This window comes from Ceratina calcarata, unplaced genomic scaffold, assembly GCF_001652005.2.
Source record: "Ceratina calcarata isolate Rehan_Ccalc_2016 unplaced genomic scaffold, ASM165200v1 scaffold25, whole genome shotgun sequence".
NCBI lineage: Eukaryota > Metazoa > Arthropoda > Insecta > Hymenoptera > Apidae > Ceratina > Ceratina calcarata.
In genome coordinates, this window is record NW_017147017.1 from 1,688,583 (window position 1) to 1,712,346 (window position 23,764).

A 23,764-nucleotide genomic window follows, 5' to 3' on the forward strand; every position below is an offset into this window, starting at 1 on the left:
GAATCGGGACAAATCGACTACGATTTTTGTTACCATCCAGTATCTACCGTGAACAATATGTCTGACGTACACGTTAAAGGAGTCTTTTCGCATCGTAGTCGCGGAAACTGGAAGCTCAACGTCTCCATGTATCTTCATCTCACGAACCATCGAGCACGTCGACGAGTCGTAGAAATTGGATTTGTACTTATACCACAGAACGACATTTTCGTCCTCTATTTCGTTCGTTCTTTGAAAAACTGCACGTTTCCCGTGTTAAAAAGAAAACATTCTTATCGAAATTCGTTTTTAACCAAAGAGATGAAAAGCAAATGTAAAATTCTAAAAACTCACTTCTCGAGCGATCTTCTTTTTGATCGTGTCAAGAGTACGACGAGAAAAAGAATTTAGTCGGGAAGCATTGTTCTCTAAAAGCAAACAAATTTCTTTCTCTGGAGGAGTTACGGCTATCGAAGAACTATAGACGCAGCAACCGTTACGCTCGGCATCGGGTGGAGGCTGCGGCATGGTTGCGACCTTGATGAATTATTAAACGAGAACCCTTGCCTCTAATGAAGCCGTAAAACGACGAAAAGGCCAGGGAGAACAGCGACGAGAGGTCCCGAATCCGGGACACCGTTAAATTTCTCCAATGAATGCCGACTGAATTCCCGAGATTCCGTTCGTTTTCCGATCCGCCGAAATTATTACAATTACAATGACGAATCGCACACTGTGGACCATCGCCCACGCGCAAGACGATCCGTTAACGTCAACCCTTGCCAACGCGAACAGTTTCCAGACACGGTTCGCCTAATGACAATGACTCATCGGTCACTTGGCCGGTAGCGCTTCCGTGCGCCTCGGCCGGCCGCTTTGCCTATACCACTAGCAGAGCCCCTGTGCAACATTAGTACTAATTGGTGATTTAATCCTAGCCGGAAGCGCAGGAATTATGCAGCAAATTACCGGGCCGCGTTACCATCGATGTTCGATCCCTTTTATCGCGATAGTGCCGACGCTTTTATCTAACATCTCCGGGCGATCCCGCTCGATAGGTTCGTTAAATCGCAATTTTTCTCCTTCGACGGACGCTCGTTAATTTTGCACGCTATTCTCCGCGCTAAGCTAAATAATTAGTTGAGAATCAACTACTAATATTGGTCGTTTGGTTCGTTAAGATTCGACTTATTAAACCCGGGTTACGTGATTCGATAACGGGTCGGACGTTTCTAAAGTAAACTGAAGGGTTTCTAGATGTACCCGAATTATTATTCTAACTAAATGCGTCGTTGAGCTTTAACGAATGAACGCGAGAGGAAGAAGAGAGCAAAGGTTCTGCAGGAATTGATTCAGCTGGTTCACGGAGAGAGAACGGACCTCGGTACACGTGCCTATAGATCCACTATGAAATACCACGGAGGCGTCGGGACAGTAAATTCATGTAATTTGATTCGGTCAACTTAACGAACCGTGTCGCTGGCAACATTCGTAGTTCAACTTGGCCAAACAAAGCTCCATTAAGTATGCTAATGCTCGCGTCGTCGCTGCGTCGCGTCGGGACGAGCTCGTCGCTCGTTCTCCGCAATAAGTGGGAACTCCAAAAGTAGGTATAGTTTACCTTTCGCTTTTCAAATCGTTTCACGCTCTGAAGTTCAGAGTCTAAATCAATCGTCACCAAAGCTTTCCGATCGAAGCTACGGGAATTTAAAGTCGGACTTCGCGCAGAGCGAAAGCTGTCCAAATTATTTGAAATCGCTGTCTATTTCGCGTTGTTAACCACGAACGAAACAAATGCGAACGGATTCCTATTTACGAGTTTGCGGCCGGGTTACTCTTTGCTGGCTGTCTTCCTACATCTCGTTGGCCGGCCAACTCCTTATCGCGGTGCCATCGAAATCGTTACGCCAATGGTAGAACGATTTATCTTACCGCAACCGCGAAACATCCATCAGTGTTCCCTGTTCGCGAATGCGAGTCGCGTCGCGGACGCAGCAACTATTAACATAAACCCAGCATATCGTATCGTGGCATTAATTCATTCTACTATTCGGTTTGCACAGACCGCGATATCTGACGATCGAGGACCGTCAGTCGACCACGGAACTCGGTAGCGAACATCGGCCTCTCCTACTCTCCTATCGTCGATCGTGAACCCTCGCCGCAGCATCCCGAGATAGAAATCTTTGATTGCAGACAAGAGAATCCAGTAAAACGGAGCCTCGCGGTAGCAGTACGGTAGATGCAATTGCGCCAAAGCTTGTAAATAACAGACAACGTTCAATTTTTCGGACATTCGAGTCGTCGTTTCCGAATCGTCTAGTTGTTAATTTATAATGCGTCTACGACGTTTACGTTCTTGTATCTAAGAGCTATCTCTATACTTCTCCTCTTCCTACGCGTTGCTCGAGTCTAGATACTCGTTGCTCGTTCGAGGGTTAGTTGACTCTTTGAAGGGCCGGCGCACGCTGCTTCCGCTCGACGCTAATGCGGTTCGTCTTTTGCTCTTTGCTGGCTTACGGCCTACGCGATAGGGACAGATTCACTTTACCGTGACTCCGTATAGGCTCCTCGTTATCGATTTCAAATCATCGCAACGTTAAGCTCGCCTCCACCCATGGGCTATTCTCTGTCTCTTCTCGTCGATTTCTTCCCCCTGTACCGAGGGATGGGATAATGTTAATTTTTCAGGGTCTCTCTCGAGGACCTAGACTGCCCCCGGCGACGCAGCTAAGGGTATTTCAATTGTTCGCCATTACTCGCGGAATAATTCATCTCTGCTTCCTGGGATCGAATCGAGCAGAAATTACGTCACTACATACCATCGAACGACTTATTCGCGACAGAGGGTGCGTCGGATGGTACGTCGGAACGACGGAGATAGCAAAGGGAGCGGAAACGACGCAAATTTCCGAATTTCTAACGAAAAACAATCGCTGCCATCGAAAAACGTGAAAACGGCGGTACGTACGCGCGGATTTGCTCGCGAATTAATTCCATGGAACTTGTTACATCGTTAAGCAGCGTAACAAGAGTAGTCTGGACTGAAATTAAATTCACCGACGACGATTGTACCCTGCAGCCTTGAATTAATTGCCGTCGATTAATTCGTGATTTGTCATCGCTCCTAATTGCCTCTTGCTCATTGTCTCCTTCGGCGAATTAACGTCGTTCCACGATTGCCTCGGATCCGGCCAATTCTTACCGATCCGTGTACCCTCTCTGTCCTCGCAATTTGCGCGTCTCCACCTCCGCGTTCACGTCCGATCGAGTACCATTCCGGCGAAGTGACGCAAAGTGAATCACTGCGTCCCAAGAGCAGCCGATTTCCTCTTCTCCGTCTCTCTTTAAAGGGCTTCCTAACGAAGAAAGTAGATTTCCAGGCAACCCCGACCGCTTTGCACGCGTTTCTCGTTGGTCAGGCTCTTCGTGCCTGCACTTTGAATTACGATGCTCCCGATTGATTCGATTCGACGCGCAATTCGATACCGTTCAGCGGCGAGGGAAGCACTTTGTACCGAGGATTCTCGCGTCCTCACGTTTGCCCGATTACCCGCTGTAGAAGAAATCCACTTCGATCGTTCCGGCGGCGACGGCGGTTTCCCGTGCTCCGTGACGCACTCGACGTTTCTTTCGTCGCGCTGTCCTGGCGAACGCTACGAGCTTCTTCCTGTCCGACGAGAGCCGGATCGATTTTGTGTCAGTCGCGAACTATTAATAACTTTTCCATCGGCATTGTTGCCGCGGGATGATAATGGATTCCTCTCACCCTCTCGCTGCGATAGCGCTCAACGATAACTAAGGATCGTCTCTGCGCACGACTTGATTGAATCGTTATTCGTTTGTTCCGCGATGAGGACGAAATTTCCATTTTGTTCTCCGTATAAATAAATAGATGATTGCAGAGTATCATACTTTTTTTCGGTTCGTTTCCAAGTCACGAGGGCCCCGGTTAGCTCGAGAAGAAACGCTCAGCGAATCCACGAAATAGCTTCCTTTTTATCCTCGGCTTTTTGTTCTCGCTTCGCTTCCGGTGAGACGCGAGCACCGTGACGGTTTTCCCGAGGAAAAACCGTGAAAGAAGCGATGTATGCAAAGCAGACGCCGACCTTGAAGGAAACCGAAGTTGGACGATAAATTTTCATGGGACGCCGCGCCGGCAGCGACTCGTCGCTGGGCCAAAGGGGACGAACCCGGTGTAACTTTCGTGCACGTTGATTATAATTGTGATTTATGCCGGTTTTCTGCCCTCCCCCATTCTATGTCCGACACGCCGCTACCTCCACCCATCTTTTTCACCTGTTTCATCCTCTTCTTCTCATTCTCCTTCGGCGAAGGCGCGGTCGCCCGATAGAACGCGCGTTAGGGTATTATTAGTCGTTCCATTGTTCGAAATTCGCGTGAATATATTCATAAAATTCCTATTTATCCTTGAGAAAACGCGGCCATTTCGCTAGACCGTAAATCGATTTCCAGCGAACGGAATTCGTGAGAAAAGCGCGGAAGCGAGAATAAGGCTGCGAATTCCTGCCGGGTTTTAAGGGAACTCCGTCTAGAAATGCTTCTCGACGATCCCCGTAAATCTAGACGAGAGTAGGTACGTACTCGCACGCTGTGATGCATTTCTTCCGCGCGATATACCGCGCCGTATCCACCTTTAAATCATCCCGATAAGACGACGCAACGATGCGAGGACCTATCCTCGCGAGAATTGGATACGCTTCAACCCTGTCGCGCGAGCCTCGCTGCTTTCATCTCGCGAATCAGCTTCCGCTCGATGTATCGATGCCCGAATTAACTTCCGACGAGACTCGAAAACTCCGCGCGCGACGCGATGGCCGAGGGATCCAACTTTGTTAATTCCCGTATTCGATATGGGGATCGGAAAATTACGCGGGAGCAGAAACCGGGCGCGATTAGATTCGGAAAGTTCCGAGGAATAAATTACGCGTTAATACTGTCTCCGTAGAGCATTGATGACTACTTCGATTAAACGCCGGCGTAACGAGTTTAACGATAGTCGACAATAGGGAAAAGTTGCGCAATTTGCGAAACTACGCTGCCGGTGGTCGAACGATGTTAATGAATTTTAAGTGGCACCGATCGAACCAGCTAATCCTTATTAATTTACAATTCAACTTGAAAGTTCTTCTTCTATTTCCCATCACAGGCGTCAAATTCTATTTCATACACCGAATTGGGTTCTAATTGTCATCCATTGTTAGTTCTCGAAATTCATACATAATGACAACCGTACCCTCGATGATCTCGCATCCCCTCGAAAACACAGTTCCAAGTTCGTAGTGATTCTTTCGTGTCAGTGGGTCGCGCTCCCCCAACCGCGTGACGAACGGCTTTCTTCATGTTTATTTAATCAAGATTCGACGTCGAATGTCACAGTGTTCTTCCTGTCTCCCCCCCCTCCCCTCTTCTCTTGATTTCCCTCCGCAGAATTAGGGTGACAAAGACGAGTCTTCGTTCTCAAGAACCAGTGCCGTAAAAAACGGGCTACTAAAGCCGTCAACAGATCGTTAAAACGATGCTACCAATAAAATCTTGACAGTCCTCTCTATCGAAAAACCCATAAAAACGTAAAAAAAAAGAAAGAAGGCTGTTATCTTTACATCCAACGAACTCAAATTTCCAAAGCTGTAAACTTAATGTATCGAGAAGCAGTATGAGAGAACGACTGGAATAGATCTCTCTTATTTTGCCCTATTGCTGTCAAGTCTGTTCTATTTTCATTAAAGATCGGAACCTGTTCGCTCGTTAACGAACGTTTCAGTCGACAAATCGTATGACATAAAGAAGAGATTTCTCCGAGCAACCGTACGGTCCTGGGATTCATCCGGCGAACGAACGTCATCCCCTCGGAGCTGTCTGTCACGGCAGACTTCGGGGATACCAGAGAACGAGAACACACACGCGTGCAGAGAGAAGGGAAAGTCGAAGAGGTACCGAACGATACGAACGAAGATGGAACGAGAATCGAGGGATGGGTGGCGAGTATTGTCCGGAAGAACTAGGGATAGCGCCGAACGACGGATTCGTATATACCGGGAGAGAAGCCGAGGTTGAGCTGATAATCCCGAGGAAGAAAGGCTTAGCGGCTAAGTTGTCGGGCTTATCTGCCGCTGCTTTTTGCTACGACGCGAGATGCGCGTTGTAAGACGAATAACTTTTACTATTTCGCGTCGAATAAAGAACGTGTCGAATTCGAATCGATTCGCACGAGGGGAAAACTGTATTTTCGTTGATTACAATAAACGAATAGATAGTAAAAAGAATTGTTCCTTTCTACGCCATCATCAAAGAAACTTTCCTCGATAAACTCCTAGCTAAAAGCAGTTATCCTCCCTTTTCCTCGGCATACATATATTCCGAATGATTCCCCTACGGTCGTCCAATACAATCGGGATAATAAGCGTCCGCTTTATCACGAAAGCTACCAACTTCTTCCAGTGATAATAATCCAAAGGCAAGTGTCGTATTAGACATAAAAGGAGTTTTTAGTCTGCGAGAGACAATCTACAATAAATTTTGGAAGCACGCGTCAATATTCGGTTTCGTGCGAAGTCTCCCTCGACCCTCGAGAGACGAGGGCGGACTGCATAAATTCGGTGGCTGCAATTGGCGGGCGAATACTTTTACAATTCAAATTATGGAAATCCCGCGGGTGTACGTACAATAGCAGCGGACGTCGTTCCTGCCGGCGCGTGTACATCGAGCATCAGCGGATTTATTTCTCGGAAATCAAGCCCTCAACCCCTACGCTTCCACTTTTTCGCGTCCCGCTCACCTATGCTCGCTGCGCGTTCTCCTCTCACCCGTCACCCTCCTTTTCGCGTATGAAAAAAAAGAAATGTCATCCCCTCGAAAACCGCGCGACGCCAGTGGTGAAGCACGATAAAGGGATATCGCGATCTCGTCGATTCTAATTCTATAATTCCGCGCTTAAGCCAACCGCCCCGGGGCCTGCACGGTCAGCCGGCTATGCTTTTATCTAAATCTGTGTCACGCGCCACGCTTCATCCCCTTTAACGCTCGTCGCAGCATCCGTGACCGTGGTTGAAAAAACAACGCAGTTGCAACACCTATGTACTCTATCGAATTTTAATTTAGATTCAATGTATACATATAAAAATCTACTGTACATAGGTGCATTCCAACGCAGGCGTTTCAATGAAGAACTAAATTCCAGTATTTTTTTTTAATTTCCCTCGACGCTAACGTAATCTCGGATATTCGATGAGAATGAAATTTCGAAATTTTTTAGACTGTACGAATTAAAAATAAATCCTCGAGGCATTGTCCGTCGTACGGATAATCGTATCAACCAGCGGATTCCAAAAATTGAATCCTCGCATGGGGTAGAAAATGACACTCGGCGGTCAGCTAATTTCGCACGAAAAATCTACCATTTCGGGGTCTATCCCCGGTTGCCAGGACACGCTTTTACACTAATTCGTAGTTGGGCCGCGTAGCCACTTTAAAAGCATCGGCCAAAATCAATAAAGCTTCCACTGGATAGCCTTTTAATCAAGCCAGATACCATAATCGCGGCCTGTGAGCAACCCTCTCCTACCCATTTTTTTTTACGCCCACTTCCTGAGCGTTCAGCTACCTGAGCTCCATATCGCATTTTCCTTTTGCGCCGACCGTCTATTTAAAATTGAAATTTATGTGATCAAAATCCGCAGCCGTGAAATCTATACAAAGAATATTTTGCAGCGTCTCTAATTTAAAATCTATCTAAATGGGTGCCACGCCTCGTAAACGATTGGGAAACAATAGTTTAATTGGCTGTAGGTCCGAGGGGGCATTAAAGGAGTAACGGACGAGAAAAAAAGCTGAACAAGCGCGTGCAAGGACGAGAGGATCGTAAAACACTGACGAAGCGTGTTTCGATCCACGTAATGAGCCGGTGTCCAGCGAGCAGAACGAGTTAATTAATCCCCCAGAGATCGGCCACGCTCTGTATGCATCGCTCGATAATTACTCGAACAAGTGCGCTCGCACTAGCACTCGTCAAGTTCCTAATACTATGCCGAAGTGCAATTTACTGGACGCGACTCGATGCCTTTGGAATCATAGAACGGAATTCGATAATAAAAAGTCGAGTAATGTAGTTCACCGCGTGACAGTATCTGAGAACTGCTAATGGTGAAAGATTGATAAAGAGGAAACAAGGTTCAAAACCCGAACGCGTTTCGCTTAAAAAACCCAGCGTCGATTCGTTTAACGAACTTCGCTAAGGAATTAATTAACGAGTTACTCTGCAATTGCAGAATACCTCGCACATCCAGGTGCATCAGTTAATGAAGATCCCCTTACTAATACCGGTTCGAATAACCGTAGAACCATAAAATCAAGCCCGTTTAATCGAACTCCCATACCATCGAAATCGACCGTACGATTAAAGCAAATACTCTCGAACAGACGAAACAGTGGGGAACCTTATTATCCCGAGCTACGAATCTACGGGAAAAAGGGGCTACAATCTCGACAAAAAGTGTTAGCGTTACGCCCGATGGCGTCGGAAAATTGCTTCCGTCTCAAAGGTGTCCCCGACAAACGATTCACGCCGAGAATTTCAACGTCTTGAAAAGAGATAACTTGTCCCTTTTCCTCCCACGCCTAACCGAAATAACTACAGCCAATCATCTCCACGCGTAAAACAAAAGCTTCTGCTAAGAATACACCCTTTCATTCAGGTCGAAATAGCCGAACAAGTCTCTGGTTAACGTGGAAGGGTAGTTAAACGCTAATTATAACTACCTAATACTCGAACTGAACGGATATAACTTACCCACTCGCTTCGCAAGCGTGTCTTCTTGTCATTCTTGATTAGCGCGAGACGGTTAGTAAACTGCTGTTCTATCCACTTGCAAGAGTAATTATCCTGAAAACAGATACGCACCCTAATCCTAGAACCCTTCGTCCTGCGCGTGCCACGCTGCTTGATTCGGGCCCAAACGCGTGCACATTAACGGCAATGTGCGCCGAGTGCGTGCGACGTGATTGATTTCCTTTGTATACACGTAGGATTCGAATCAGACCAGCGCACGAACGGAGAAAGAAAAACGTAAGGCAGTACGACACGCAGCGAAATTAAAGAAACCTGGGGACTCGCTAATTTGAGACCCGCGGATTAATTGCAATTAGTAACAAAACAAGTGTTGTCGCAATGAATAAGAGAACGAAATTTAATATTTAAACAAATCTATACTTACGGAGGCTTTACAGAAGACAGTTGTGTCGGCAATTGATAATAGACCGATTGCTAGTCGCTTACTGACTAAACTTCGAAGTCGATAAGCTAACTTCACAACGTTATCGAAAGCTACGAATGTCGTTCGAGGTTGATCCCTTGAACAGGCACTATAGTTGACGCGGAATATTAACGTTTCTTCATGGAGCAATAGCAGAGAGAAGAATCAGTCGATCTTTTACTGGGAGTTTTCCAGTTTCTCTGCACAAGGCCTTCGAAATTAATTTGGAGTTGAATTGGCCCGTCGTTCCTTCTCCTCGATAGTCTATGCTGCATGATGAAACTCTTTCCAGAGTTGGCCTCTTGGCGCAGCACCTGTACGGGAATCACGAAATCCCGGGTGTGAGCACTGTCATTTCCTGTCCATTCCTGTCTGATGTGGCTAGGTTCAGAGCCATCGAGAACCCAATTGTTGATGTATAATGTTTGTTTGTGTGGGAAACTTTATGGCGCCAATTATATGTTACTTTACTACTTGAGAGTTTCGTCGGAATAATTTAGAAAATGCCGGCTTTTCTGAAACACATCGAAGTAGAGAACTTTAAGTCGTACAAGGGGAAGCTTATTATAGGTCCTTTAAAATCGTTCACGGCTGTCGTTGGACCAAATGGATCTGGTAGGTTATACTCTCTTTCGATGTGCAACCAATACGAACGATTATTTAATGTTTACCCTGTGTTCCATTCACTGTTTTCAATGCAGGTAAGTCAAATTTTATGGATGCGATCAGTTTCGTTATGGGAGAGAAAACAAGCAGCTTACGTGTCAAGAGATTCAGTGAGTTGATACACGGAGCTTCGATTGGAATGCCAGTTGCTCGGAGGTAGTTGTCAATTTAAAATGCTGTACATTTTATACTCGATTAAGGAATTCATAATGATAAGATGTAACACATTCTTCTCACTTTGAATTACAGTGCTTCAGTAACTGCTGTATTCGCTCTAGAAGATGGCACCGAGAAAAGTTTTATGCGTTCTGTACAAGGATCTTCCTCAGAACACAGAATAAATAGTAATATAGTTACTAGCCAAGTGTATCTCAATGAATTAGAACAACTTGGCATTAATGTGAAGGCAAAGAATTTTTTGGTATTTCAAGGAGCTGTTGAATCGATAGCTATGAAAAATCCAAAAGAGCGAACTGCACTTTTCGAAGAGATCAGCAATTCTGGAGCATTAAAAGCAGAATACGAAAGACTGAGAACAGAAATGTTAAAAGCAGAAGAAGAAACTCAGTTCTCGTATCAGAAAAAGAAAGGCATCGCTGCGGAGAGGAAAGAAGCGAAACTGGAGAAAGAGGAAGCTGAGAAGTATCAACGCCTGAAAGAAGAATACGTTGAAAAGCAAGTAGAGCTGCAACTGTTTCGTCTGTTTCATAATGAAAAAAGTACAGAGAATTTGGAAGTTCAACAAACGAAGAAGCAACACGAGATAGAAAAGATCGAGAAAAAGAAGGAAAAGGCTGAGGAAGTGTTAAAAGAAAAGAAGAAGGATGCCGGAAAATTGGGGAGAGACTTAGCTAAAATCGAACAGGACATTAGGGAAGTAGAGGTTGAGATAACAAAGAAGAGACCGACGTTTATCAAAGCAAAGGAACGTGTAGCACACATGCAGAAAAAGGTTGAATCTGCTAAAAAATCTTTGGCCCAGGCACGTATCGCGGACGAAGCTCATAAAAAAGATATACACGAACTTCAGGAAGAATTGCAGCAAGTAGAAGAAGCTAAAGCGGCGTACGAAACTAGTATTGCGGGACAATCGCAGTCGCAAGGTAGAGATGTACAGCTGGAAGACGAACAAGTCAGAGAATATAATCGGTTGAAAGAGGAAGCAGGCAAACAGTCGGCGAGGTATTTACAACTTCTCGACTCCGTCAATCGGGAGCAGAAGTCGGATCAGGATAGGCTCGATAACGAGGGAAGAAAGAAAACGGAAATAGAAAATAAGCACAAACAAAAAGGTCACATGCGAGATGAGGCTCTTAAAAGAGTCGAAAAGTTAGAGGAGCATATAAAAACTTCGGAAGCCGCCTTGGAAGATCAAAAAAAGTTGCGCGCCGATTTACAAGCCGATGTTGGTACGTCGAAAGACAAAATACAAAATCTACAGCGAGAGTTGGAAAGTATTTCCGAACAATTGGGCGACGCGAAAGTTGATAAACACGAAGTATCGCGAACTAAAAAGAAAACGGAAATTGTAGAAAATTTTAAACGTCTTTTTCCCGGAGTCTACGATCGTATGTACAATATGTGCGAACCCATTCATAAAAGGTATAACGTTGCTATCACAAAAGTTCTCGGCAAGTACATGGAAGCTATCGTCGTTGACACTGAGAAAACGGCTAGGCAATGTATTCAGTATCTAAAAGAACAGTACCTCGAACCGGAAACATTTCTTCCTCTCGATTATATTCAAGCGAAACCCCTCAAAGAGAGACTAAGGAATATACAAGAACCGAAGAATGTGAAATTATTATACGACGTGTTGCATTTTTCTCCCAAAGATATCGACAGGGCTGTATTATTCGCAACGAATAATGCGCTCGTATGCGAAACTCCCGAGGATGCAAATAAAGTAGCGTACGAGATGGACAAGAAAGCTAGGTACGATTGCGTGGCACTGGATGGTACGTTTTATCAGAAAGCAGGAATTATCTCGGGTGGTAGTTTGGATCTCGCGAAAAAAGCAAAGAGGTGGGACGAAAAACAAATGTCTCAGTTGAAGGCACAAAAAGAGAAACTGACCGAGGAGTTGCGTGAATCTTTGAAGAAATCGCGAAAAGAATCAGAATTAAATACGGTCGAGTCTCAGATACGCGGATTGGAGACACGTTTGAAGTATAATAAAAGTGATTTAACTGCCACGCAGAAGCAAATCGCGGAGCTGGACGCAGAGTTGGAAGCTCTGCAAAATGAATTAGATAAGTTTGGTCCAACGATAGCCGCGATTGAGAAGACTATGGCCGAGAGAGATCAGCAGATACAGAACATAAAAGAAAACATGAACAACGTCGAGGACGATGTGTTCGCTAGCTTTTGCGAACAGATCGGCGTGTCGAACATTCGACAATACGAAGAAAGGGAGTTGCGATCGCAGCAGGAAAGAGCGAAGAAGAGAATGGAATTTGAAAATCAATGCAATCGTATTTTTAATCAGTTAGATTTTGAGAGACAACGCGATACGGAGAGTAACGTGTTGCGGTGGGAACGGGCGGTTCAGGATGCCGAAGATAAGCTCGAATCTGCACGCCAAACCGAATCGAATCAAAAGGCGGAAATCGATCACGACGAAACTCAGATGGAGCAGTTGAAATCGTCGCGAAACGCGAAGAAGATGGAAGTCGATCAGAAAGAGGAAGAGATAGGCAAAGCCAGGCGCGAAGTTGGTGCGATAGCGAAAGACATACAAGCTGCTCAAAAGCAGCTGAATGCTATTGAGACCAAGATTGAACAGAAAAAAGCTGAACGTCATGCTATTCTAATGCACTGCAAGATGGAAGATATCGCGATCCCAATGCTCCATGGGAATATGGAAGATATAGCTAGTGAAACTAACACGACCAATGGTTCGGAATCTACCATTATGGACTCGTCTTTAAGTACGCAGCAACAGTACGAACGTGAGAAACGAATAACTATAGATTACGCACTTCTTCCTGAAAATTTGAAAGATATCGAAGAAGAGGATACTAAGAAAACTACTGAGAAACTTACAAGAACGATCAACGATTTACAGAATACTATTCAACGTATTCAAGCACCTAACATGAAGGCAATTCAAAAATTATATCTTGCTAAAGAAAAATTGCAAGAGACCAACGAGGAGTTTGAACAGTCTCGTAAAAAAGCGAAAAAGGCGAAAACACAATTCGAAAGGATCAAAAAAGAAAGGCACGACAGATTTATGGCATGTTTCGAACATGTCGCCAATGAAATTGACCCAATTTATAAAAGCTTGGCAAAGAACCAATCTGCTCAAGCATTCCTTGGACCAGAGAATCCTGAGGAACCTTATTTGGATGGTATTAATTATAATTGCGTAGCACCAGGAAAACGATTCCAACCAATGTCTAATTTATCTGGTGGAGAGAAGACTGTTGCCGCGTTAGCGTTGTTGTTTGCGATCCACAGTTTTCAGCCTGCACCGTTCTTCGTATTGGACGAGATCGATGCTGCGTTGGACAATACAAACATAGGAAAAGTTGCTAGTTACATACGCGACAAAACGAGCTCCTTGCAAACCATCGTCATATCCCTCAAAGAAGAATTTTATTCTCATGCTGACGCGCTAATTGGCATTTGCCCAGATGTAAGTACAATTACAAATAATGGATAATAAGAATGTTTACTCCCTTCTCGTATAATACTATTTTGATTTTTGTTCAATTACAGGTTGGCGAATGCCTGGAAAGTAAAGTATTAACTCTCGATTTAACTACACACCCTACTCATTAATTGAGAAGAAAATCTTTCAATTTAATGTGTATAATTTCTATTATACTTCTGAGTTTTACGATTTACTGTACGTACGATAACATAAATTGTCAACATTTCGACTATCCTACTTTTTACTTATACTTACATTTTCGTTCTATTACCTAGATTATACATTATTTAATTTACTTGATTTAACTAGGGCAGTGTACAAGTTGCATGATAATAAATTATTCATTTAGAGAATCGTCCAATTGTAGTTTTTTATGTTAACAAATGTTCATAGCTACAATTTTTATATAATATAAGTTTGTAAACATATTCTTGCCCAGAATAAAGATTTTACTATAATATTATGCGCCACGTGTTAATTTTCAAATGTTTATCCTTAGTGCAGAAATATATCCAATTCGCATTATGTATAGTAGAAAAACCTTTCGTCGGAGTTTTCATCGATGTAAGTCGTATAATTTTTAATTATTTTTGTTTATTTTCACTTACGCTTCTTTTTCTATTTCAAGGTTGCCAAAGAAGAACCAGAAAGTTTACCGTTTAATACTTCAAAGAATGTACGATATTTCATCGAAAACGATCTTCATAAGTCATATTGATTTGAATAAATAATCGATAATTGTAGTTTACTATTTTACGTCAAAATTAAGTTACTCAGCAGTTTTTATTTCTGTTGACCTCATTACATTCCATAGAGGGAACACTACATACTACACTGCATACTACATGTGTACTCTAATCAAAAGAGCAGTGACGATGACACCGATGCAGCAAACATTCCAAGATCTGGAGTTCCCATTAAAATACATTTGATGTATGCGTTTCTACGCGAGAGATAACTACTAACGGCGGGTAAAGAAAAAAAAGATTTTTATGAAAAAGAGATGATATGTATTACATTATAACGATAATTATTTTGTTAATTTATTTATTTCATTTATTGGGGATTTTAATTGCAGTATGCAATAAATATTTGTTAAGTTATGAACTGTGTACTTTTCTTGATATTTTCCCTAAAGGTATTTCATTTCGTTATGTAAAAATAACGCGAGAAATGAAAAAATACGTGTCCATGTCCAGCTATTAGATCCTGGTCCAATTGTACTACTAGAAACAGTGGCAACTCAGATTTATAGTCGGACACAACAATATAGGAACTTAGGTCAATGCAGTCTATTACGGTTAACGCTTTGTAAAGTAAGTCGCGCTCTGGGAATGCGGCCAAAATAATGATTGTCGTCTAATAAACTTATTAAGAAGTCACGCGTATCCATATATCGACAACTATGTTCTAACTGCGACCGATGAAAATCAGAAACACAGCGAAAACGAATGACTTAATCAAAGTTTCTTTCTTGGAACAATTTTGCTTTTAATCGGTCGAACCAGATCGAAGATAAAATCGAAAGCGTAATCTAACGGCAGAGAATAAGTGGCATGCGTACTCGATCACTATAATAAAAGACGCATGCAGTTTCTTGGTAAAGGGTGACGACCTCTTCATTTCGCAAAATAGATCTAGGATAAAATAGGAGCGAAGCGAAATAAGATAATGTTCAAGCTTCCATTCTGTTATTATTTACAAGAATTAAGAAACCATCTATTCTTCTCAAAGTTCCTAATAAATATAAAGATTTCTTAATTTAAATTTGCACAATTTTAATTTCTCATCCGAACATTTATAATCTAACAAATATTGCCTAGTCCCTTTAACACGTAAGTATCTACACCTAGAAAAAATAGAAAAATGATAAACGAGAAATCCAAGTGGATAGTCGCGGATAAAAAGGGATCAAAAGAGAAGGGATGAGATCGAAGCAAGACAGTGGGAGGATCGCATGTAGATCGTAAAACGGAGGATGATGACCTCCCTTGAGTTACAAGACATCTGCTAAATAGATGACACGCCAGTTGTCGCAAGTCTAGTTGTCCTCAGCTTCGGACGAAGGCGAGTTGCCTCTAGGATCACGTTACTGTCTATAATAGTAACTGGCGATGGGGCCGAAGGCCCTTCAGCTGGCCGCAACGTTTGTCGTCGTCGTTTTTCTTTTGATCAGGGTTGAATCCGTACGCACGAAGTTTAGGAAACAGCGATCAAAGCCGCTCCAAGCTCAACAACCTGTGAACGCTGATTACGATTACGAGTATTACGACTACGACGATTACGAGGATAGGAATGGTAAGTAGAATTTTGCTAAAACTCTACGACTGTAATTTAGATAAATGGTGCTAAAAAGCTGGTGGATAACGCGCAACCCCGGAGATACATTTCCTCTACGGGATCCTCAATTTCTGCATCCTTTAATCAAAAATTGATTTAATTTTCACATATCCGCGTTCACATCTTACATAAGAATCAGACTACATAGATCTTATTTTACAGTCACCTTTATTAATAAATATACGGTGTCATTAAAAAAGGAATTTCTTCCTTAAATCTTAATAATTTGCTTTATATTAATAACATCTCATGTCGTTTTAAGTATTTTTTCTTAAGAAAAAGAAAAAATACTAAGGAAATAATTAAAATTAAAAATCAAATCCTCTAATAATAACTATAAGACCAAATAATTTGAAGGACTTATTGCATTTCATCGTACATAATCCATGTTTTACTACCGGAAAACATTGAGATGCCGAGATGCGTACCACTTGATATAGTAAAAATGTTACTTGCTAATTTTTATCAATCAACGCAATTGATTAATTGCATTACGCAAAGCGTTAAAGGAGCATCCGATCTTCGAAGCTTCCGGTGTTACTAATGCAGCTATTAATGCTTCCTCCAAGTATAACTAACTACTGAGATCTCTCGATACTCAATAAATTAATTTAATATCGACGCTATGATAAAAATTCTTACGGTATTAATTATACTAATATTATAGTTATAAAAAGATAATTTCAAAATAATACTTGGATGTTTAGACACTGCTACCACAACTCCACCGCCGCCTATTCTATCTGGTATCAACACTCCGAGTACGTTTACGATTATTTTGATTAAGAAAATTTAAATACAATTACAAATTTATTATTATTAATTACAACGAAAAGCAACACGATAGAAATCTGATATTTGTATTACGTAAAGACAGGGGTGGCTTACTCACAGATGGACTGCCAAACCTCTACAGGCCAACATTGCCTACAGATCCACCGACATCGACAACAATTGATTCTTACAATCAAGGTATTTAAAAATTATGAAGATTCAATATGAATAAGCGAAAATTGAAATCATTTGCGAACGTCGATTAATTTTCGATTGTCTCATTGATTCATGTGTCGTCGACTACATGTCTCATCAATATCTTCTCTCTATCACTATTTACATTTGTTCGTAAGTAACAATGAAAATTGATTGATAGATTGAATAACTATTGAATGACTTATATGGAACAACAGTTTACGCGGTGACTCACATCGTGCTTTCGTTTCCTTACAATCTGTTTACCCTCGATTACATACACATTTCAATAGATAACAGAAATTGTTTCCTCTTTTATAATTATGTTTTGTAACTATGAATATCGTAGGATCGTTAGATGAATTGCATACAACAGTGGAACGTGGTGCAGTAAGTAGCAACAATAAAACTCGAACATAAATGATAAATAAATACATATATTAAAAAAAATTGATTTCTTGCACTGTTAGCCACCGACCGAGATCGTGCCTGGAGAGAGCAATGTGATAAATTCTGTAGCTGTTCCTGGACCGAGAGTAAGCACTAGAATTTGATTATTTTAACTGTAATCAATAGAATACTAGATGCGCATGCATTGTAATGTCAAAAGGGAAACGAAAAAAATTATAATTTGTATATATATTATATATATTAGGGAGATCCTGGTCGACCCGGAGACGCAGGTCGTCCAGGTGACGCAGGCTTTCCAGGACAGCCAGGAACTCCAGGAGTGCCGGGACTTCCAGGGCCACCAGGACCCGTTCCCGACGTATCATTGTATTACCAACAATTAGCTTTGTCTCAAGCAAATCAAGATAAGGGTCCAACAGGAGCCGCAGCACCTCTCTATGGTCCGGAAACTTATCTTCAGGCACAAGTAGGTCCCGCAGGTCCACGTGGTCCACCAGGTAACTTTTTCTAATTCCGCGATTATTTTGATTCTTATTAAAATTCTTATAAAAAATGAAATGTATATACAGAATTTCTACTGTAGTTTCTGCAGATTCAATTTTCTTATATGACATCTGCAATAGGTCCACCAGGTTTGCCTGGACCACAAGGGTTTCAAGGAGTGCGAGGAGAACCTGGGGAGCCTGGGACACCAGGCCTTCCAGGTGCACCAGGCCCACGCGGATTACCCGGTTTAGCCGGAAAAGATGTACGCGCTTCACACAGTTTTTGTTATTTCGTTATGAAAATGCGATTTTATAATGAATTAGGGTAGCACCGGTGACGATGGAGAACCAGGTCCACCAGGGTCGGCCGGTCCAGTTGGACCAAGGGGCCTTCCAGGAATGCCCGGCCTCCCGGGAGTAAAAGGACATCGTGGTTTCCCAGGATTAGATGGCGCGAAAGGAGAACAAGGCACACCAGGTGAAAAGGGATCTATGGGTGGACCCGGACCGATGGGACTCGTGGGTTCAATAGTAAGTTTGTTCGACGCGTAAATATTTAAAAAAGTATATTTTTATAATTTATGATTTTAATTCTTATTAATAAATTAATAATTAACTACACAGGGCCCGGCAGGTCCTCGCGGTGAGAGAGGTAGAGAAGGTCCGTCTGGGCCTCCAGGAATAAGAGGAGTGGACGGAATTCCTGGTCCTCCTGGACAGCCCGTACGTATGATAAAAACTATGACCATGAGCAAAATGCAAATGTATATCTTTTACAGGGTGCACTGGGTAAGCCAGGATCTCCTGGTTTTCCCGGTAGTCCAGGTGCGAAAGGAGACGAAGGAGCTCAAGGAGTAAAAGGAAGTCAAGGCATACAAGGCCCGCGAGGTATCTCTATACAAATATAGTATTCATGTTATTTAATATTTCAAGTGTCTTCAACATTTTCAACGTACAGGTGAAACTGGACGCCCCGGACAACCTGGTGAGTCAGGACCCCAGGGACCTCAAGGAAAAGACGGAACACCAGGAGAGAAAGGAAGCACTGGAGCACCTGGTTTGGTAGGTGCTCCAGGTTTTCCAGGTGCTCGTGGACAACCTGGAATATCTGGTAATCCTGGAACTCCAGGTGCAAAGGGCATGCCTGTAAGTATTGCTTGAAATTTTACAGAAGTTTCATAAAATGCATCGTATAAATGCAAAAATATCGATTACTAATTCAAATTTAGGGATTTCCTGGAGAAAGAGGGTTCAAGGGAGATAGCGGGGTCAAGGGTGATTCAGGAACTCCAGGACCTCGCGGTTTACCTGGACCTCCCGGTAACGAGGGTAAACGAGGAAAACGAGGCATGCGCGGTCCTAGCGGTGTACCCGGACCTCCCGGAGAACGTGGAACACCGGGTGCACCAGGTCTCCCAGGACCGGATGGACCCATGGGTCCTAAAGGTATGTTGCAGTTATTCGTAATCGATATAAATTTGTTTTGCCATGAAAAAATATTTAATAGGTCAGCCAGGAGACCGTGGACCTACCGGTCCGATTGGCCCGAAAGGAGCTACAGGAGATCCCGGACGTCCAGGACCACCCGGGTTACAGGTATTTCATGAATAGAGATAGAATTATTTAATATCATAATTTTATGTTTACGAAATATTGTATTTATTTTAAATGAAAGGGGACACGAGGATTGATGGGCCGAACCGGCGCCCCCGGGAAACCAGGTAATCCGGGCGAGCGGGGTATTCAAGGTGCCGATGGAAAACCTGGTGAACAGGGTCCACCCGGAATACAAGGCTTACCTGGTCCATTAGGTCTTACAGGAGAAAAAGGATATCCGGTATTGATTTTCTCTATCGATTAGGAAAATATCTTTCCACTGAAAGTGAAAATTTGATTTGTTTAAAGGGTGAGCCAGGTAAAGCGGGCGAACCGGGAAGTCCTGGTCCGCCTGGTCCAAGGGGCGACACAGGAAAAGAAGGAGCACCTGGATTACAAGGTTCACCAGGACCATCGGGAGCTGATGGCGAACGAGGACCTTCCGGCCCTCCCGGGCCTAGAGGTTTTCAGGTATGAGTACATTAAAAAAATTTCGAAGTTACTCTACTTGGGAAATCATTTCAAATGGATACGCGAGAAAACTGTAATTTCATTACATAATTTGATGTAATTGTAGGGTTTTCCAGGTGCAACTGGTAACCCAGGAACTCCGGGAAAAGATGGAGAAGCTGGTGTTCAGGGACCACCTGGTCCACCTGGTACGCCCGGAAATAGAGGTGAACGGGGATTTCCTGGCGAGAGAGGTGCACCAGGTCCATTGGGATTAACGGGGCCAAGAGGAGAACCAGGGACGCAAGGTTTAGATGGTCCACCGGTAAATTTGTATTCGAATCGACTATTTTTACGTTGATTAAACATTATATCATTTAAATAAGTATATTAATGTAACAATCTTAGGGATTGCCTGGACCTAAAGGGGACAGGGGAACACAAGGACCATCAGGTTTAATGGGACAACCAGGTTTGCGAGGACCGCCCGGAGAAACAGGACCAAAAGGGGACAGAGGACCGTCTGGACCAATTGGGCCAGAAGGCCCTTCGGGTACATCGATGAAATAAATGCATCGACTTAGATTCATATATAACATTGAAATGTTTCTATAGGACGAATCGGGGAGCGTGGCCCGCAGGGTCAAATCGGTCCACCAGGACCACCAGGCGAACCAGCAGAACGTGGGGATCCCGGTTCGCCTGGACCTCCAGGAGAAGTTGGCGCTTCTGGAAATCCCGGAGAGAGAGGACCTCAAGGATTGCAAGGTTTACAAGGATTTCCAGGGCCACAGGGACTCATCGGTTTACCAGGATTAAAAGGTGACCGCGGTTATCCCGGTTTAAAAGGAGATCAAGGAAATCATGGTACACCCGGTAAGGAATAACTAATGTATGTTTAAAAATATTACAATGAAATTGCAGTGAATACAATTTTGCAATTAATTTTAAATGTAGGCATCCCTGGCGAACCCGGGGCACAAGGCTTAATTGGATTAACGGGGGCTAAAGGAATGAGAGGCGAACCAGGCGCCAGAGGAGAATCAGGAATCGCAGGACCACCTGGAATACCGGGTCCAATCGGAGCAACGGTACGTTTCATTAATTATAGCTTATCCATATTATTTTATTACATTTGCAGGGCCCGTCAGGCTCGATAGGACCAGCAGGACCTCCTGGTTTACCAGGCATCAAGGGTAACGTTGGAGAAGCAGGCCGAACAGGAAGTCCCGGTCCAGCCGGAATTCCAGGTTTACCTGGCGCGGATGGTAGCAAGGGCGAGAGCGGCTCACAGGGACCACCGGGAATACCTGGACCTCAGGGTCCGCAAGGTCCTATTGGAGAGAGAGGTTTGCCTGGTTTACCAGGACCATCGGGACCGATGGGCGCCAGAGGATTGCGAGGGGCACCGGTAAGTCTATACTCTATTATACGTAACATTCATTATTTTTGTGACATAAACAGTAGACCTGTTAGAGGATGCTTGTTTGTATAATACAGTATTGCTTTCTGTGACGTGGTAGGGAGAATCTGGCGTACCCGGGAAACCAGGGACGGAAGGTCCACCCGGGTTAACCGGCCTGATCGGACCTATTGGACCACCTGGAGCTCCAGGAGAAACTGGACCGGAGGGTCCTATCGGTAAACCTGGGCCACCTGGAATAGGTGGTCGCCCTGGAGATAAAGGACCACCGGGATCAGTAGGACAAACGGGGTCACCTGGTTCTCCGGGTTTACCGGTAAGATTCGAATATCTTTGAATAATGTCGAACAAAGAATTATGCAATTATGACTTTGACAATTAGGGATCGCCTGGGCAAGCAGGTCTTCCGGGACCGTCTGGAGAAAGAGGACCAAAGGGAGAAGCAGGGCCGCAAGGTGTTGAAGGACAACAAGTCAGCATTATTTTTATAATCGTTAAAATCAAGAATGCAATAAATGACTAAAGTAGTATTGTTATTCTTATGCTTAGGGAGCTCGGGGGAAACCGGGACCCATAGGACTCGAAGGTCCAAAAGGCGAACGCGGGGAAGAGGGTCCGAAAGGTGCGAAGGGTCATAGAGGTTTTACGGGTTTGCAAGGACTTCCTGGACCCATTGGTCCAGCGGGCGAGAAAGGAATACCTGGTCTTCCTGGATTACCAGGGAAAGATGGAGAACCTGGGCCTAGAGGTAGCCCAGGTCGCGATGGTAATCCTGGATTGATTGGATTAAGCGGAAATCCAGGACCAAAGGGCCCACCAGGTGACGAAGGTCGTCACGGTCCAGCTGGACCACCCGGGCCACCGGGACCGCCAGGTCCACCTGGCGAGATTGGACTAGGATACGATGCTGCATCTCTAGCTGTTCTGTTAGGTGATTATTCTATTGTTCGATTTACATGCACATACATTTGATAATATCAATTTATATCAGGGCAAGGTCAAACTAAAGGACCAGATCCATTAATTGGCGACGAACCACCGAGAATGTTCGGTCAAGATATGACAGAAGAAGAAAGGCAAGAACTCATTACAAAAGCGTACAATCAACTGAAATCGTCGTTCCAAAAATTGATAAAGCCAGACGGTGAGAAATATTCACCGGCCAAAACTTGTAAGGATCTTTACAGCGCTTATCCAGACAAACTTTCTGGTTAGTTCACGAGTTACTTTACAAAATACTTTATTAATTTAGTTAGTTAGTCAGAATATGTCTCTCTTTAAAATTTTTAGGAGAATATTGGGTCGATCCCAATGAAGGTGACACCAGAGATGCAATTCTAGTACACTGCGATGCTACGAAGCGTGCTACGTGTCTGTTACCAAGTCCTGTTCGATCCCCAGAAATTACATACATCACCGATCAGCCAGAAACATGGTTGAGCGAAATAGAAAACGGGATGAGGGTAAAAAGTTTTCTAACATTTATCAACTGCTAAACATAACTCAATTTAACCTTCTCTACATTCGTAATATACAGATTACATACAAAGCAGATAGCAATCAAATTGGTTTCCTGCAACTACTGTCTACGAACGCGTATCAGAATATAACGTACCACTGCAAAAATAGTGTTGCGTATTTCGATGCTGAGAGAAAAACATATAGAAAGAGCATGAAATTTTTAACATGGAACGATGCCGAATTAACTGCACGAGGAAATCAACGTTTGAGATACGAAATGATCCTGGATGAGTGTAGAGTAAGTTTTATACGACGCCAAATATAAAACAATTAAGCTATAGAGTATTCTAATATCTCTTGTTTATTATAGATATACAATGGTCAATGGGGCAGGACAGTTGTATTATATGAAACCGATAAACCTGTAAGGCTGCCTTTGATAGACGTGTCCTTGCGTGATATAGGAAAACCTGATCAAAGCTTTTATATTGAAATTGGTCCTGTTTGTTACATGTAATAAATTGGAATTCTATAAATACATCTTTACAATCTTACAAGATTAGTGTTCGTTTCGTTCCAAGGCAATCCTATTATCATCCAAACATGCAACCCCCACTTCGCACGTTGACTTCTTTATAAAATATTTTATTTAACGCGCGTACAGTCAATACCACAAAATTATACAAGAACAATATAAAATTTAAATCTCTCCTTGTTTGTCATGGACACGTAAATTCATTCATGGACATTTTATGTCTCTTGAAAGCATACGATTCTTTGAAACAGAAATATTATAATTACGTATTTACCTGATATCAATTCGTGATGTCCGACAGAAGAAAATAGCCGGGGATGACAGAGACTACATGCGAAACAGCAAGCCACACCAAAGCAAGGAAACTATAAAACAAATATAAAATTTAAAGGTTAGGATAGGTTATCCTTGATCACTGCATATTTCACTTGCAAATAAGTACATATATATGTGTATCTATGTATATATATATATATATATATATCTCACTCGTCTCGTTCGTATTAGCAAATAAGTACA

The 23,764-nt window shown here is 43.2% G+C and overlaps 2 protein-coding genes and 1 long non-coding RNA gene across 3 annotated transcripts; 2 read left to right on the forward strand and 1 right to left on the reverse strand.

Annotated features, from left to right (window-relative positions):
- Positions 1–8,789: 8,789 nt before the first annotated feature.
- LOC113464068 (uncharacterized) lies at positions 8,790–23,723 on the reverse strand. The gene is made up of 3 exons (XR_003388891.1): positions 23,520–23,723; positions 9,213–9,766; positions 8,790–8,881 (listed from the first exon to the last, which is right to left on the reverse strand). It is a non-coding gene; the product is annotated as an uncharacterized LOC113464068 (long non-coding RNA).
- Positions 9,656–14,038, forward strand: LOC108622964 (structural maintenance of chromosomes 1). Its single transcript, XM_018021171.2, has 4 exons — positions 9,656–9,866; positions 9,953–10,073; positions 10,167–13,557; positions 13,641–14,038. The coding sequence occupies exons 1-4, from the start codon at positions 9,755–9,757 to the stop codon at positions 13,701–13,703; spliced, it is 3,687 nt and encodes a 1,228-aa protein (XP_017876660.1). The 5' UTR covers positions 9,656–9,754; the 3' UTR covers positions 13,704–14,038.
- Positions 15,567–23,264, forward strand: LOC108622864 (fibril-forming collagen alpha chain). The gene is made up of 27 exons (XM_018020968.2): positions 15,567–15,873; positions 16,623–16,676; positions 16,789–16,887; positions 17,234–17,274; positions 17,355–17,420; positions 17,540–17,792; positions 17,919–18,043; positions 18,105–18,311; positions 18,405–18,503; positions 18,560–18,668; positions 18,739–18,926; positions 19,010–19,226; positions 19,288–19,376; positions 19,456–19,617; positions 19,686–19,847; positions 19,954–20,151; positions 20,235–20,379; positions 20,442–20,702; positions 20,784–20,917; positions 20,968–21,237; positions 21,350–21,565; positions 21,632–21,721; positions 21,799–22,180; positions 22,241–22,459; positions 22,540–22,712; positions 22,787–23,008; positions 23,081–23,264. The coding sequence occupies exons 1-27, from the start codon at positions 15,690–15,692 to the stop codon at positions 23,225–23,227; spliced, it is 4,512 nt and encodes a 1,503-aa protein (XP_017876457.1). The 5' UTR covers positions 15,567–15,689; the 3' UTR covers positions 23,228–23,264.
- Positions 23,724–23,764: the final 41 nt, after the last annotated feature.

Bases quoted from the DNA above. Each gene is read 5' to 3' on its own strand.
- LOC108622964 (XM_018021171.2), top strand. From the start codon at position 9,755: ATGCCGGCTTTTCTGAAACACATCGAAGTAGAGAACTTTAAGTCGTAC. The intron at 10,074-10,166 runs GTAGTTGTCAAT...TTTGAATTACAG, and splicing joins GGAATGCCAGTTGCTCGGAG to TGCTTCAGTAACTGCTGTAT. The intron at 13,558-13,640 runs GTAAGTACAATT...GTTCAATTACAG, and splicing joins TAATTGGCATTTGCCCAGAT to GTTGGCGAATGCCTGGAAAG.
- LOC108622864 (XM_018020968.2), top strand. From the start codon at position 15,690: ATGGGGCCGAAGGCCCTTCAGCTGGCCGCAACGTTTGTCGTCGTCGTT. The intron at 18,504-18,559 runs GTACGTATGATA...TATCTTTTACAG, and splicing joins CTGGTCCTCCTGGACAGCCC to GGTGCACTGGGTAAGCCAGG. The intron at 21,238-21,349 runs GTAAGTCTATAC...GTGACGTGGTAG, and splicing joins GAGGATTGCGAGGGGCACCG to GGAGAATCTGGCGTACCCGG.